The 16,240-nt window shown below is 30.4% G+C and overlaps 1 protein-coding gene across 1 annotated transcript; it reads left to right on the top strand.

The window, feature by feature from the left end:
* The first annotated feature begins 64 nt into the window (after positions 1-64).
* LOC110995796 lies at positions 65-15,582 on the top strand. Its single transcript, XM_045630786.1, has 27 exons — positions 65-279; positions 346-455; positions 626-716; positions 1,116-1,301; positions 1,472-1,854; positions 2,067-2,135; positions 2,199-2,364; positions 2,612-2,785; positions 3,165-3,321; positions 3,544-3,701; positions 3,785-3,894; positions 4,466-4,556; positions 5,085-5,267; positions 6,160-6,542; positions 6,612-6,680; positions 6,791-6,959; positions 7,574-7,753; positions 8,052-8,225; positions 9,320-9,490; positions 9,563-9,672; positions 10,763-10,853; positions 11,543-11,725; positions 12,082-12,470; positions 13,138-13,206; positions 13,856-14,021; positions 14,476-14,655; positions 15,331-15,582. The coding sequence occupies exons 1-27, from the start codon at positions 126-128 to the stop codon at positions 15,489-15,491; spliced, it is 4,527 nt and encodes a 1,508-aa protein (XP_045486742.1). The 5' UTR covers positions 65-125; the 3' UTR covers positions 15,492-15,582.
* Positions 15,583-16,240: the final 658 nt, after the last annotated feature.

The raw sequence follows: 16,240 nt of genomic DNA, 5'->3' as shown, positions 1-16,240 counted from the left end.
GTTGGCTTATCAGGCATTTGTTAATTGTACAATAAATACGACCGATTCGTTTATTTATTCACACATTGGTGAAGAGTTTGATTGTCTCTTCGATCTTTATTTTTATTCGTAATTAAATCTTTAAAATGTCAACAATCTTTATGTGGCTTATTTTAATAATTATACTCGTATTCCTTATTGCTTTGGATTTGTTAATGAAAAATGAAAGTTTTGATAAAATTCCTGGACCACGAGGGATTTTTTTATTGCAAAATTCCTTAGATTTTCTCACGGATTCAGGTATGTTTTTTTTAAATTATAAATGATTATTAAAAAAATCGTGTATTGATCTGTGTATTTTTGCAGCTACAACATTCCGATATTTTACGGAGTTATGTAATAAATATAAAAAGATATTTCGAGTGAAATTGGGTTTTAGGAAAATTGTCATTCTTCACAATCCTGAAGACGTTGAGGTATGTTAGATACATAAGTCCATGACAGCTCAAGTTATATTGGACGGCAGCCTTTTGTCTCTTCATGATAATAGGGGAGCTGATAAGAATTTATTGCAATATTGTATTGTATATATATATCCCATATAAAAAGCCAAAGGGAAACTATTTAAAACCATTCATTTTCACAGATTCTTATATCTGGGACCAAGTATAATAAAAAAGGATTTTTGTACGGTTTCATTCAGCCATGGCTCCAAGATGGCTTGCTTTTGAGCGATGGTATAGTATCTATAATATTTTTATAGTTGCCAAAAGACGATTTGATCGGAAAAAGTTAAATACAAAAGTTATATACATTGCCATAAAAGAAGAATATTATAATGAGAACTTTGACCAATTGTTTTTTCTTCTTATTGACTGGCAATTATGTGACTACTGTCTTCACTGCCTTCTGTGCCCAAAATAAATATTCGGTGAAGGAAGTATACGTCATTGCTCTATCATATTTTATACTCCTTCCAACATAGAATCTATTTCGATATCATACATAATTACAGGATATTTAAATAATAAACTTTTAAACATGTATGAATAATTGAATTAACTCCAAATATTTGCGTCCTTGTTATTAAGATTACAATAATTATAATACAATAATAACAATACATTGCTTTTTAGGAGAAAAATGGCATGAGCGACGGAAAATTTTAACACCAGCTTTCCATTTTAACATTCTGCGCAGTTTTAACACAATTCTGGTTGAAAACTCCGCAAAACTTGTGCAAAGAATCAAATTTGAGACAGAAAAGCCCCAAACTGATATTATGGATATAGTAACTGATTTTACATTAAAATCTATATGCGGTGAGGACTTTAAAGTTATTCTAACAAATATTAATAATGTGCATACCATAGAAAATGCTGTTTGGTGTAAACAAAAAAACATCAAACAATCATTTGATCAATTGACTTGAATTAAGAAAATGATCATGGATATATTTGTAGGAAGGTACGAGTGATAAAAGTGTTTTCAGAAACCGCCATGGGAACCAGGTTAGATGAAGAAACATCAGAGTTCGGCAAAACTTACAAAAATGCCATACATGAATTGGGATCAATTGTTTGCCATCGAGCCCAAAGGGTTTGGATGTATTCTAATTTTGTATTTCGATTCTCACATTTTGGAAGATGTCAAAAAAGGATTCTAGACATGACTAGTTCATTTAGAAACAAGGTTATTCAAAAACGTAGAGAAGAATTCGTTGATATAAAAAAGGATATTGATAAACTTGATGAAGACCAAAATGTTTATGGGAAAAAGAGATTAGCTATGTTAGACATATTGTTTCAAGCTGAGAAAAATGGCAGTATTGACAGAAATGGAATAGATGAAGAAGTGGATACTTTTATGTTTGAGGTTGGTGGTTTTGTTTTGTTCAATCGAAATCTTTTACAATTAGATTATTTGACTAAAACCTATATTGTAAAAATGTCTCGTCATCAAACAATCCACGTTGGATTAAATAGTATATTATTGCTAATACAATTTAAAAAGTCGTCGTGACTTGTGTTCGTAAATTATTTTTCTTCTTTTATTCTCATTTATAACACGTGTTAAAATCCTTTTAGGGCCACGACACGACAGCTACAGCACTTCAATACACTTTTATGATTTTGGCTAACCATCAAGATATTCAGGTAAGTAAGTAGTGGAATATTTTATATATAGAAAACTAACTCACGATCATATACACTTTTCAGGATAAAATTGTAGAAGAAACGAATCAAATTCTTACCTCCGACCAAACTCCGACCATAAATGATTTATGTCAAATGAAATATTTGGAATGTTGTATTAAAGAGAGTTTAAGAATGTTTCCACCAGTTTTCTTTGTTTCTAGAAGAATTGAGAAACCAGTTAAATTAGGTAAGCATAATACTTATTGTAAATAAGAACATCTAAACTATATTCTAGTGCATTTACTCATAAATACCTCTGCTGTTAAAATAATATAACTTGCATAGAAAGCGATATTGTACTTGCATTATTAATACTGCGCCGATAACTGGACAAACTATAACAAACTATATAACTAACACAAAACTATTTTCCAATCTTAATAGTAGTACATTATTATAAATATATATATATATATTATATCTTACATTTGTAGCAACTTTTGAATGCCCAGCTGGTACAGATGTGAACATAATGATTCGTGAACTACACCACGACTGTCAGCAGTTTAGAGAACCTTTTAAATTTATACCAGAAAGATTTATGGAGAAACCAACATGGCACCAGTACGCTTACATCCCATTTAGTGCTGGACCAAGGAATTGTATTGGTGATTATAGTTATACATATATGACACATGTACCCTTATCCTGTTAGCGTTGGCCTCCATACATATTTTGTCGATAGTATTCAGTGACAGACGCAATTACTTTGATTTTTGGATTTAAGATGTATGCTAGTTTTCTTTGACTTTAAGATAACTTAAAAAAGTTCATTCACAAGTTAGTTATTAGTTTGCACACAAAATAATTAATTAAAATGAGTATATCTTGATTTAACCCCTATTAAGAAAATGTGTAATAAATAATGGAGATAATTGTTGATGTCTGCGCTTGTGTCAAGGGTAATTTAACATGTTATCTTTTATGAAATGAGTTTGGATTGGTTAAAATTCACGTGCAGGAAGTCAATACATTAAATACTTTCAGGTCAAAAATTTGCTATGATGGAGATGAAAATTGCATTATCCACGGTGCTACGACGTTATAGAGTCCTACCGATTACAAAACCAGATGACATAATATACCTTGCCGATTTTATACTCCGCCCAAAAGAGCCTATTTTAATCAAATTTGAAAAACGAGTGTAATCCATTAGTTTAAGAATGTAGGTCTTATAATTAATTTTAACTGCTATTTAAGAAATAATCGTGACTTTACAGCGTATTATTAACCACGAATGCTGTAAATTTAATGCCTTTATATTATTTTACAACTTACGTAAGAATGTTTTTGACGAATACGTTTTCACACTAGTTTAATAAGAATATGTTTCGTTTTGTTAAGAGTGAATGTTTTTAAGGAAATAAACCAAAATGTTTTTATCTGTGTATTTCGTTATTGGCATATTATGTGTTTTGCATATTTTATTTAATTACAATAAAACAGCAAGGATGATGAGAAACATTCCAGGATTTCGATTTAATTTTATAGTTGGGAACGCATTAGAAATATTAGTGTCGCCAGGTAACTTTTATATGTATATTAAATGCAACGCGATATAAAGCTTTTAAGTTATTAAAATATTTTTAATCAATATATTGTTGTAGAGGAATTATTCGCTAAGGCAAGAGTTTGGGCAACAAAATTTCAGGGCATATATGGATTTTATGTGTATCCAAATAGTTGTATAAACATATACAATGCAGAAGATGTTAAAGTAAGTCGCTATATCATATATAAAATGAATATAATAGTGTATATTTACCTAGGATAAAAATGCGTATGATAAATTATTTAAATATACATTGCGTTTAATATATTTAAAAATCAGGTAATTGCCCCAACCTTCAAAAATTTAAATTTCTCTAGATATACCTTCATCCCATAATCTCATTTGTCACTCCTTTCAGAAGAATTCAAATAAACGAATTATGTTGGTCAGGATATCTATCGTTTCTCCCCTCTTACTTCAAAATTAATTTATATTAAGTTTGTATATTTTATGAATCGATGAATTTTCTTTTCTCTCCGTGTTTGTTATGTTAGCCTAATGCCTATAAGTGCTTGTTATATTAAATCTTGTGTGTCGAACGTTTTCAAGCTATTATAAAAAATATGATACCGCGTGCTTGGGATGTGATCTTTCTTTGTTTATATATGAGCTCGGTTGGTACTTGAACTCTCGTGATTTGCAGTAGAACTTACTATACAGCAATAAGCACATATTTACGTACTAAGAGACAAAAGAGTGTAAGTTATCGCTTTGTATATTAAGTATTATATTACAGATAGTACTTTCTTCTTTCAAATATCATCAGAAAAGTATGATTTACACGTTATTGAGACCTTGGCTACAAAATGGGCTTCTCGTCAGCAAAGGTATTTTAATGTCAATATAATATATACTAATAGACTAAAGGTAAAGTTTGTGAGAAGGTAATCACTGGATCTATTAAACCGATTTTGAAGATTTACCAATAGAATGAACCAATAGAATTTATTCTTAATTGATATAAAGAAATATTTATTTTCCGGCTATGCAAAGTTAATCGGTTAAAAACGGTCCAACGAAGAAAACGCTTCTCACGTATTATGCTTTAACGTTGAGACATATTGGAGATTATGAATAAGTTCTAGAGCTTGATAGGACAGCAAATGTCTAACATTTATATTATATAAAAACCTTGGTCTCTGGCGCGTATTTGTCTGTTTAATATGTAGAATTACTCATGGGATAGGTTCTGATATAACTTTTTAAGGTTTACAATTCACTGTTATTGCCCGTTTGCTTTTTCTCCTTTTATTTTATTCGAGATACAAATATAATAGTGATACATATTGATTAAAGTTTTGTTTAGGTTAGTTCATATTAAAAATATGATCTTTATTAATCATTTTTATTTTAAGGACCACAATGGCAAGAACGCAGAAAAATTCTTACTCCTACATTCCATTTTAATATCTTAAAAAAATACTATCCAGCTATGGTGGACAATACGGAACGTCTTTTGAAAGTATTAGATAAAATAAATGAATTAGCAACGGATATACCCCCTGTCATATCGGAATTTACTTTGACAACCATTTGCGGTAAATATTATGCTAAAAAATATTATAAAATATAGTTTTTGTTTTTTATAAAATTTTACTTCGATCTCCTCCATAACACGGATGGGACTTTATTGTAATAGACTACATCTTGTATTTACTTTGATTTGCTGGGACTATGTTTTCATGGGATTTTTTTTTTGATGTTTCTGAACTATCCATTCACATAGATTCTGCATTATGTTTTCGAGTGTGTTAATATTAACATTAACTGGGGCAATGCAGTTTTTGTCATAGCTATGTTAGTTTAGCTCCAGTTCCTAACTGTGTGTCCAAACGCCGGACAGTATAGGAGAATGTCCTCATGCACCGATGTTTGTTCAGTCATGTTATCGCAGTATTCCTGGCCTGGCCTGAAGATTGAATCTGTGTAGGTATTGCGCAAAACAATGTCATTATTAATTGCTTCCTTCGTAAAGTAGGTCTTAATTTTAATTAATACACTTTTTAAAATTGTTTGCTTTTTGTTTCTCTTCCCCTATTGTTCTATTATTTTACTCCATATTATGAATTCTATGTAAGGAATAGGGCTTTTGTCATATGAAGAAGAACAAAGTAAACCTTACGTGGTTTTCTAGTTTTGTGAAATTTCAGTTATATTTTTTTGATTCCTAATCTAATAAATTGAAAAAAATCATATTTGGTTAAGAAACGGCTTGTAGCACACGAGACAAGAGATAATTTTACACTTAACCCAATAGAATGACAAATCATTGTCGTGAATTAGAGTAAGAATTTACAGTAATCGTGGTCAATTATTAGAATACAATATAATTTCATAAATAAAAAAGGTCACGAATACGATATAGAACTAGCCTCTAGAATTAAACCTTAGAATTTTATATCAGTTTCAAACATCTTTATTTATTTTCAGAAACAGCGATGGGAACAAAGCTACACGAGGACGCTGGTGGCAAAAAGTACAAAGACGCTATCCACGATATAAAGAATGTATTATTTCAAAGATTCGTTTATGTTCCACTTGCTATAGACTTTATATTTCGTTTAACGCCTTTATACAAACGCCATCAAAAATCTCTATCGACCATTCATAAATTCACTCAGAACGTAATAAAAAATAGAAAGGGACAGCTCAAAGATATTTCAGAAACGAATGCTGTCAATGACGATACTGATAAAGATTCCCACTATGGGAAAAACCGGACAGCATTTTTAGATTTCTTGATATCAGCGCAAAAGGAAGGATTAACAGATGATATTGGTATTCAAGAAGAAGTAGACACTTTTATGTTCGAAGTAAGCAGGAAACCTCTGTTAATATCATTAATTAATGAGTTACTTAAAATATACAAAATATGTTTTCAGGGTCACGATACTGTATCATCTGCCATAACGTTTTGTCTACTATTGTTAGCAGAGAATAAAGCGATACAGGTAAGAGTTTTAAACTCATGAGTTCGAATAAAAAACACTGTATTATAATTAAATTAACAATTTCTTAGATATAAGATAATAATGTACAAAAAAATCCTTAATGATTGCAGAACAGAGTAGTAGATGAACTAAAAACAATATTTATGGGCAACACAAGAACCGCTACATTGGAAGATTTATCGTCAATGCACTATCTCGAATGCTGCATCAAAGAAAGCATGAGGTTGTATCCACCAGTGCCATTTATCAGTCGAAAACTACCAGAAGCCGTCACTTTAAGTAAGGTTAAATAAACAAACAATAAATTATTATTTTAAAAACATATCAATTTATTAAAGTTTGGTGTTGATTAATATATTAAAGATAATTGCACAATATAATAAGGATTTTTCTTACTATTTCAATGTGGTAGAGAAGGTACTGAATACAACGCATACGTAATACAAAAATACATACATATTTTAGATAGATAGTAGATTATATTGTATTTATAGAATCCCGGCATTTGCTTAAGATTTACTTTTTTCCGTTTCAACGGGTTGAGTAAGTTGAATGTTGCTGCTAAAATAATGGTAAGTGAAAATTAAAAAAAAATGTAAAATTGTGATAATCAAATACTGCATTATTCGGGTAACCAATAATAATATCAGATATTACGGAGAATAAAAAAATCTTAATTACAAAATGCTGTTATAAAAGTAATGTATAATAAAACGATGTACTTTATATTATTTTTTTGTAACAAAGGTATAATATAAAGCATGCTTTGAAGAACATTGGCAATGAAAATTTCTTTAAAAATTATGTCCGAATTAGATTTCGATTCACTTGTTTTCGGACTCAGAATTTGAAGAGTTGTCTTAAAGTCTTCTGTTGATTTTATTGGATTTCAGGTAACTACGTGGTGCCGAAAGGATCGATGTGCCACATACATATCTTTGACCTTCATCGGCAAGAAAGTTTATTCGCAAATTCTTTAAAATTTGATCCAGACCGCTTCCTGCCGGAAAACAGTGTGGGTAGACACCCCTACGCCTATATCGCGTTTAGTGCTGGCCCAAGAAATTGTATTGGTAACTTTTTAATCAGTATATTTTTTTTAATAAATTTTTTAGCACCTAAGAGTTAATAACTACGTGTAAGATTTGGGTAAAACCATTAACAGTATAAGAAATTTTAAAAATAGATTCTCTCGTCCATGATTAATTTCTGCATAGTAAAAAGCGGGTAAGGTGTTCGAAATAATTATCTTCGTAAAGTTTTGTTACAAAAGGCTTATACTTTTATTGCTCTAATTTAATTACCAATAAAACACTCACAAATACATTTTATGCACCTAAAAAACATGCACATCGAACAATAAATTTTCAGGTCAAAAATTTGCCATGATGGAGATGAAGTTAGTTTTATCATCCATACTTAGAAGATTTGAAATTAAGCCCGTCACAAAATGTGAAGATTTAAAGTTTACAGCTGATATAATTTTGAAGAATTCAAAACCGATAAAGATGAAGTTCATCCGAAGGCTTGGTGAAAATATGATCTGATGATATTTAATTTATTTGTAATAAACTTGATCTATATATTTATAATTTTAATAATGAGTTCCATGAGCATATTATCAAGCAACTATGTTTTATATACATAAGTTCAGTAGGTCAGCACTGGAATCATATCAAGGGCGCGGTTAAAAACAATATCCTGGTATTATGTATTAGGAAGTACTATTTTTTAATTAGTATAGTGTAGAACTGCCAAAATATGTAATCGTTATTAACATTTGACACACAACATTTTGTCGTATTAATATTTTTCATCGACTTTTGTATGTACATGAATATAGAGTAGAACAATATACGGTGTCAAAGACATGTTTTTTTATTGGGGACAAACAGGCCGGAGTTCCACTTGATGTTAAGCGACAATTCCGACCTGCCACCAAAAGGCTGAAACGTACACACTTTGCCAAACGTTGCTGTACTTATTCGAAACTCAATATAAAGTGACCATTGATACTTTGACTCAAAAACGGACATTGGTTTGAGGTCAAATAATTGAATGAAGTCAATGAAATAGAAACAATTTTAAAGTTATCTATTAAGAAAAAATTGTTGGCTTAAAAAAATCACAAAATAAAGTTTGGTTATACTTATATTTATCAGAGAATAAATTTGTTTTAATATAAAATGGTGACAATTTCAAATAAGTTACACGTTCCGCGAAGCAAGATTTTTCAGGTAGTCTTATAAAATGATATTCTATCACATTGAAGACAATATAATTTTAATTAAAATTTATTTACATACAATTCCAAACATAATACATAAAAATGTATCTAATAACTAAGCTTAAAGATTAAGAAATATTATTAAAAGGAGTCCCTTTAGGCAAGGTTCCGAAGATACTGGTAGCGTTCCCCATTTTAATCATTTAATTAAATGATTTACTGGTAATAGGTTCCGAAGTAACCACGGTATTAATCAATATAGACATTCAGACGGACATAAATATTATTGTATTATTAATTATTTTATCTAATAGGGAGATATATCATTATATAATTATAATGATAACACCATAATTGAAGTGGGCTTTGTTTGCGAGACGCGTATAAAGTACGTTGTTAACGATATAAAAAAACCTTGTTAATAAAATGTTTACAATTATACTATTTACATTAGTGGGGATATTATGTTTGGTGGAATTGTTAGTTAATTATAATAAAAACGCTAGAACTATGAAGAAAATTCCAGGCTTTAAAGATGTGTTTTTTTTTGGAAATTCCACTGTTGTTTTTGGAATGGATTCAGGTAAAAAGATTTTGATAGTTTTGTTGTAAGAATACGAAGCGTTTATGTTAAAAAAAAACATTTCTGTTACAGTCGGATTGTTCAAGTTTGGTAGGGAATGTGCTAAAAAATTCAATGGAATTTATAGATTCTACAGTTTATCCCTAGGAGCAGTTAATGTTTATAATCCCAATGACGCTGAGGTATGTTTTACATCTTAAATATTCTAAGGGCCTGTTTCACAATGTCCGGATAAGTTCCAATTAAGCTATTTATTATTTATTGGTAGGATAAACTAGTGTTTGTTGCGTTTCACGACTGTCAGATAGCGGTATTTGACATGAAACGCGAAGTGTCTTATTCGGATTTTTTATCTTTCAAATAATTTATTTATTTATTAACACTTCGTTGCAAAGAAACAAAAATAAAAAAATACAAGGGATGCAGCCGGCGGCTTTATCGCTAACAAGCGATCTCTTCCAGGCAATCCTAATCAAACAAACCCTTAAACAATTAATGTGTTGCATTTGCATAGCTATTTGGTACTTTATCCATACATTGTGAAACAGGCCTTAGTGTGATTTTATTAATTTATTCTATGTGTCACTAATTAATAATAAGACATTAGTACGTAACATACTGTATACAATACCATAATAATAAAATAGCTTACCAAAGACAAGATAGAATTTAAACATTACTTATTGTAAAAATGTTGTGTTGTTAAGTATATTTTATAGTGACAGACCACTTATCAACTTTATCACATGAAAACAAGTTTAATTATAACAATTCCAAGTCTCGACACAGTTATCTACTTTATGTGTGACCATGAACTGTTTAATAAAATTGTTGTATGTTATGACGAAGTTCGAAATTAATTAAATATTAATATCATGTCAATAATGTTTCTTTGGCTATTTTCAGCACAAAACAATTTCTTATCATGTAGACAGTTATACCTTGCACTTTCTGATGTCGTATTTATTGCACATCAAATATATATATGATACATAGCTGTTTTATTTGTATATTTTGAATTCAGTATTTATTTATTGATAAGGTAGTAGTAGTAGCGTGGTGCTTAATCTAAAACTAATATATTTGAAAGACGGACATGAATTTCCTTTCACTTCCTCTGTAAGACTTAAAAAAAAATCTTTACTTTTCTTATTATTAAAGTCGTTATTAATTACGACCGAACCATTTTCCACCGAATTATTAAAAGCCCGAAAATGTAGGTCGATTGGATAAATGAAATATCAGGAAATGATGAGGTATACTGATTTACAGATTGTCATGTCAACGATGAAGCATCATGAGAAAAGTACTATTTATAAATTTTTCAAACCATGGCTTCATGAAGGTTTATTGGTAAGCAAAGGTACAAATTTGTGTCGTTGACCAACTATATTTAACATGCATATCCAAACTTAAATTGTTTGCTTTAAGCTTTCCCAAGACTTTTAGCACTATGGCTATTTTCATTCAATATCGTAGATCCGTATCGAAATGAGTTCAATGGAAAATCACAAAAAGTTTAATTGTAAATGTTAAAATGAGCAGTGTTGGCCTAGTGGTTCAGCGTGCGACTCTCATACCTAAGGACGTAGGTTCGATCCCAGGCTGTGCACCAATGACCTTTCTTTCTATGTGCGCATTTAACTGTTTGCTTAAATTTGCTCGAACGGTGAAGGAAACCATCGTGAGGAAACCGACACATATCTTAGAACCAAAAAGTCGACGATGTGTGTCAGGCACTGGAGGCTGATCACCTACTTGCCTAAGAATGATCATGAAACAGATTCAAAAATCTGAGGCCAAGACCTAAAGAGGTTGTAGCGCCACTGAGTTATTTATTTAAAAATGAAAATATTAACAATGTAGCAGTGGCGTATTTATCGACGTGTATCACGTAATTCGAGAAATATTGTATTGCAAGTATTGAAATATATTTTTCTTTAATTGTGAGATAAAAAAAAGTCCTACGCTAAAATATTTAAATCACCAACAATCTTGATACAATTTACCATGTCAAATAGATAATATCCATAATTAATTTTATTTTTCCAGGATCAAAATGGCAAGAACGAAGAAAAATTCTAACGTCAGCATTTCATTTCAACATTTTGCGCAAATATTTTCTCATTATTGAAGAAAATAACCAAAAGCTGGTAAATGTAATGGAAAAATACAGTGGCAAATCCGTCAATATCGTTCCAATATTGAGCGAATACACCCTTAACTCTATAAGTGGTATGTTGTTTTTAATACAAACGGTTGTTACACTTTTTTTTATATAGAACAGGGGGCAAACGGGCAGGAGGCTCACCTATTAAATTTAAACAGCGCACTTTATACTAGTAATAATTGCTGCAACTTTTAGCAACATTGTAGTAGGTAGCTACTACTTGTGCATCAGAAGTATAATTATAAAATTGTAGGTGTTATGTAGAATATGTAAGATCAAGTACCTAAAATCATTAATATGCCAAATGGAATGCCCATGACACGAAATCAAGGGACAAGTGTGGGAGTGGAGTCTCTCATTTATTATGTGCAATCAAATTTTTATGTTTTTCTTTTCGTTATACGATTTTTCTATTTTACAGAAAGTGCAATGGGGGTAGAGCTTGATAACGACCCCATGTATTCAGGACTTACATATAAGAACGCAGTATACGAAACAATTAAAGTTTTTGTCTATCGTTTCATGCGAATTTACCTCTATCCAGACTTTTTGTTTAACGTGTGTCCTAGTGGCATCAGACAGGCGCGATATTTATCGATTATTCATAAGTTTATCAGGAATGTTATTAATAAAAGGAAACAAAATTTTCATAATAATGAAATAGAAAACGATACCTTAGCTGACAATGATCATTACGTTTATAAGAAGAAAACACGAGCAGCAATGTTAGATTTGCTGATCTCAGCTGAGAAGGAAGGTTTGATTGACGATGATGGGATTTTAGAAGAAGTTAACACTTTCATGTTTGAGGTAAGTTTCAATATTATTAATACTCTTCCATTCTAAGACCTTGATTTGAGAACTGGCAGTAAATGTAAAATTAGAAGCATTCAATGTATATTTCTTTCTTTTTCTAATGGCTTTAATTTGTGCCAACTGGGCACAAGGTACTTACACGCCAGTGTCGTGTAGATAGAGAAGGCACGAAGGAGGTTGATCGGTGAAAATAATAATTATGCACCTAAAGTATATTTCTTTTTTGACGTTCATTTTTGACTTTGACTTATATACGATTATCTCAGCAAAATATAGATTAAGTTCTATTGTATGGTCGTGTACTTGTTGAATATTTTATATTAATATGTATTTTCATAATCTATTTTGTATGAATTACAAAGTAATTCACGTTTGATATCAAGTAAGTAATCAATCACAGATAAAACCTAGATAACAAAGCGAAATCCACTGTTATCATGTTAAATCATTTAATTTAGAAAATAGCCAATTAAATTAGATCCGGGTTGAATTTGTTTGGCAAATCGAACAACCAACAGTTTGTGTTTCGCTCGAATTCTTGTCACACTGATGCTTCCGGAGTCATCTATAGATACCAATAGAGAATTGTTTTTCACCTGTTCGCCTATTTTAAAAATAGACGCAATGTCTTGGTTATAAACATAAATGAATTACATTTCAGGGTCATGATACAACAGCGGCCGGCTTGACATTTTGTTTATTGACATTAGCCGAGAATCAAGATGTTCAGGTAATCATAAATAATAATAATGGGCTCTTCTTTCATTATTTTCTTCTAATGAAAAGTAGGTAACCCTTTGAGCCCGAAACATGTTATATTTCTTTAATATCACACTTAACTTCGCTGTACGACTTAGTTGCACCCTTAGAAAATTTTTGCTGTTGAGCACCGCCATTCTCACACTTAAGCATCTAGATTCTAGACCAACACTATATTAAGGTTTTTTTATTTATTTATTTAAATTATTATTTCCGTCAGGTTAGAATTACTATTATTTATATGGAAGTTTTGCTTTCAAGCAAAAATAAATTTATATTATTGTTAGGTATATTCCTATAATATACTCAAAAGATATTTCAATGATAAACACAATTTTAAACTGCTAATTACAAAATTTATCATATTATATTCTGATTTGATTTTGATCGCTAAAAATCTTACAGTTGATTTTTTTTCAAATTACATCCTACGTTTTATTTCAAATGGTTAAATGATTTCTATGCAAAAATATTGAATAGAGCCATATTTGTTGCAATTGTTACAATTACACATGGAAAAAGCCGCTGTAATAAACAGCCTAATATTTTTTTTCAATATTTAATAATTTTTATAATTTTTAATATAATTTTTTTTTTGTAATCGAATTATTTATTTTCAGGAAAAAGTTTATCAAGAATTGCAAAGTATATTTAACGGAAGGGAAGATGTAACATTAGAAGATTTAACAATGATGAATTATTTAGAACGATGCATAAAAGAAAGTATGCGATTGTACCCGCCTGTTCCGTTTATTAGCCGCACTTTGAGTGAAACAGTTAAATTGAGTAAGTATTTTTTTCATAAAATTATGTATAATTGTCTGAAAACTCAAGATGTGAATTTCTTTATACTGAATTGTATCTTACTTGATCTTTCACTGACCACAATATTACGTTAATAAATTCGATTGGTACGTGGTCTCATATATACCAGAGACAATTCCAATCGCTTTGTTCAAAAAAAAAGGACTCCTGTCTTTATAAAAACTAGTCGAATAGTTGGAAACTCTAGTTTTGTTTTCTTATTTACGTTATTTACCCAATGCTTCTATATTTTATGATACAAGAGTAAAAATTAGTTTATTATACTAAAGGGGAATATCTCAATACATTTTACGGTATATGTATGTTTTAAAAGCGATATTGGTAGAATATAAAATAATAATAGACAGAAAAATAAAATAAACAACACGTTTTCAGTATCGTTTTATATTTTACGATATCCTTTAAACATTTTCAGGTAACTACACAGTGCCTGTAGGAACTATGTGTCACATTCACATATATGACATGCATCGTCAGGAAAGCTTATTCAAGAACGCTGAAAAATTCGATCCTGACCGTTTCCTACCTGAAAACAGTGTTGGACGACATCCTTACTCTTACGTCCCCTTCAGTGCAGGACCTAGAAATTGTATAGGTATGTTAATATTGGTAGTTATGAAACTTGGCAAGATCTAGGTAGGGGAAAGTTCGCACATTAACAATAACAACCTAATTACGACTTTTGAGCAACTGCGCCCATAACCTAAGTACGAACTAAAACTTCCAATAGCAACGTTTAGGTAAGCAAATTCCATGTATAAAGAAAAACACTTTTTAACGGATTATAGTTATATATTATTGTATTTAAACTTATAATTATTTGTACATCATTTTAAATTTAAACCGACGTTTCGCGTGCTTTACAGCGTGCGTGGTCACGGTGACTGAAGACAAAGGTGTTAAATGTCAAAAAGTATTACAGCTGCAGAAAATGTTATGTTATCTGTATTTATTTCCCCGGAGTTGGTATCGACTACATATTTTAGTCGATATAACTATAATCCGTTAAAAAGTGCTTTTCTTTAAATGTGTAAAAGTTATGTTAATAAAAGACAATACTAAATTCCATGTAGTTCTCTCAATATCTGTAGCGTTCATTTAGCAACCCTTGAATTGCGTTGGATGGATGGAGAGTGGATAATAAGTTTACTGTTCTTATACGTAAATATGATGTCGAAAATCATCATTGTGGCGGTAATGTCAAATGTAGTTGAGTAAGTAGTATATACCCGGTTTGGTTTTTTTAACTAACTGTTATAACTAATTTCAGGTCAAAAGTTCGCAATGATGGAGATGAAGTCAGCGCTATCAGCTTTAGTGAAAAAGTACAAGCTGTTGCCAGTTACAACATCGAAAGATCTTGAGTTTACAGCGGATTTAGTTTTACGAACTGCAAAACCTATATATCTTAAATTTATTAAAAGACATTGATGATTTAACAGATTGCTATTATATCAGATTGTTTAAACCTGCCGAAACTAAAAAAAGTTTATGATATTTAAATAAAATATTGCATTATAAATAACTTTTTTTTAATTTGGATTATGTTTCAATCTTAACAGTATAAAATTATGTATGTGATCAGCTTACTGTGCTTACATACTTGATCTTATTGTATTTACTTTTACCGTGCAAAAGCATGTTTTAATTCTGTTCATAGAAAGAAAAGTTTAAGCTGGGGTGCATATCCACAAGCGTCCATCCATCCAAAAATAAAAAATAGTTTTTACAAATAACAATTTTTTATCCAAATAGCATTGACGCGGCGTATATTCTATGTTCAGGCTGTTTTGCTATTATGTAATTTATTAAAATAATATATCAACTTATATTATCAATAATATTTAAGGAAGGAGACATTTTTTTAGACCAAAAATCTTTAACCATTAGAATCTTACATTGCGCATGCAGGGATCTGTATTAATACATCGATAACGTAACCCAACGTGTAAAAAATACCTATTGTATTACTATTATATCGATTGTGGTACTCTGCTTGAAATATTAAGTTCGTAAAGGTTTATTACAATAGGCTATACAATTTTTAATTTAATGATTAATGAAACACCGATGAATACATTATATGCACCTATGAAACACACCTACATGTCAAACAATAAAATCTCAGGTCAAAAATTTGCGATGATGGAAGTCAGTTTTATCATCATTAGGTACTTAGA

This window comes from Pieris rapae, chromosome 1 (genome assembly GCF_905147795.1).
Source record: "Pieris rapae chromosome 1, ilPieRapa1.1, whole genome shotgun sequence".
NCBI classification, from domain to species: Eukaryota; Metazoa; Arthropoda; class Insecta; order Lepidoptera; family Pieridae; genus Pieris; species Pieris rapae.
The sequence above is the reverse complement of the archived record's forward strand: the minus strand, read 5'-3'. Positions and strand labels throughout refer to the sequence as shown.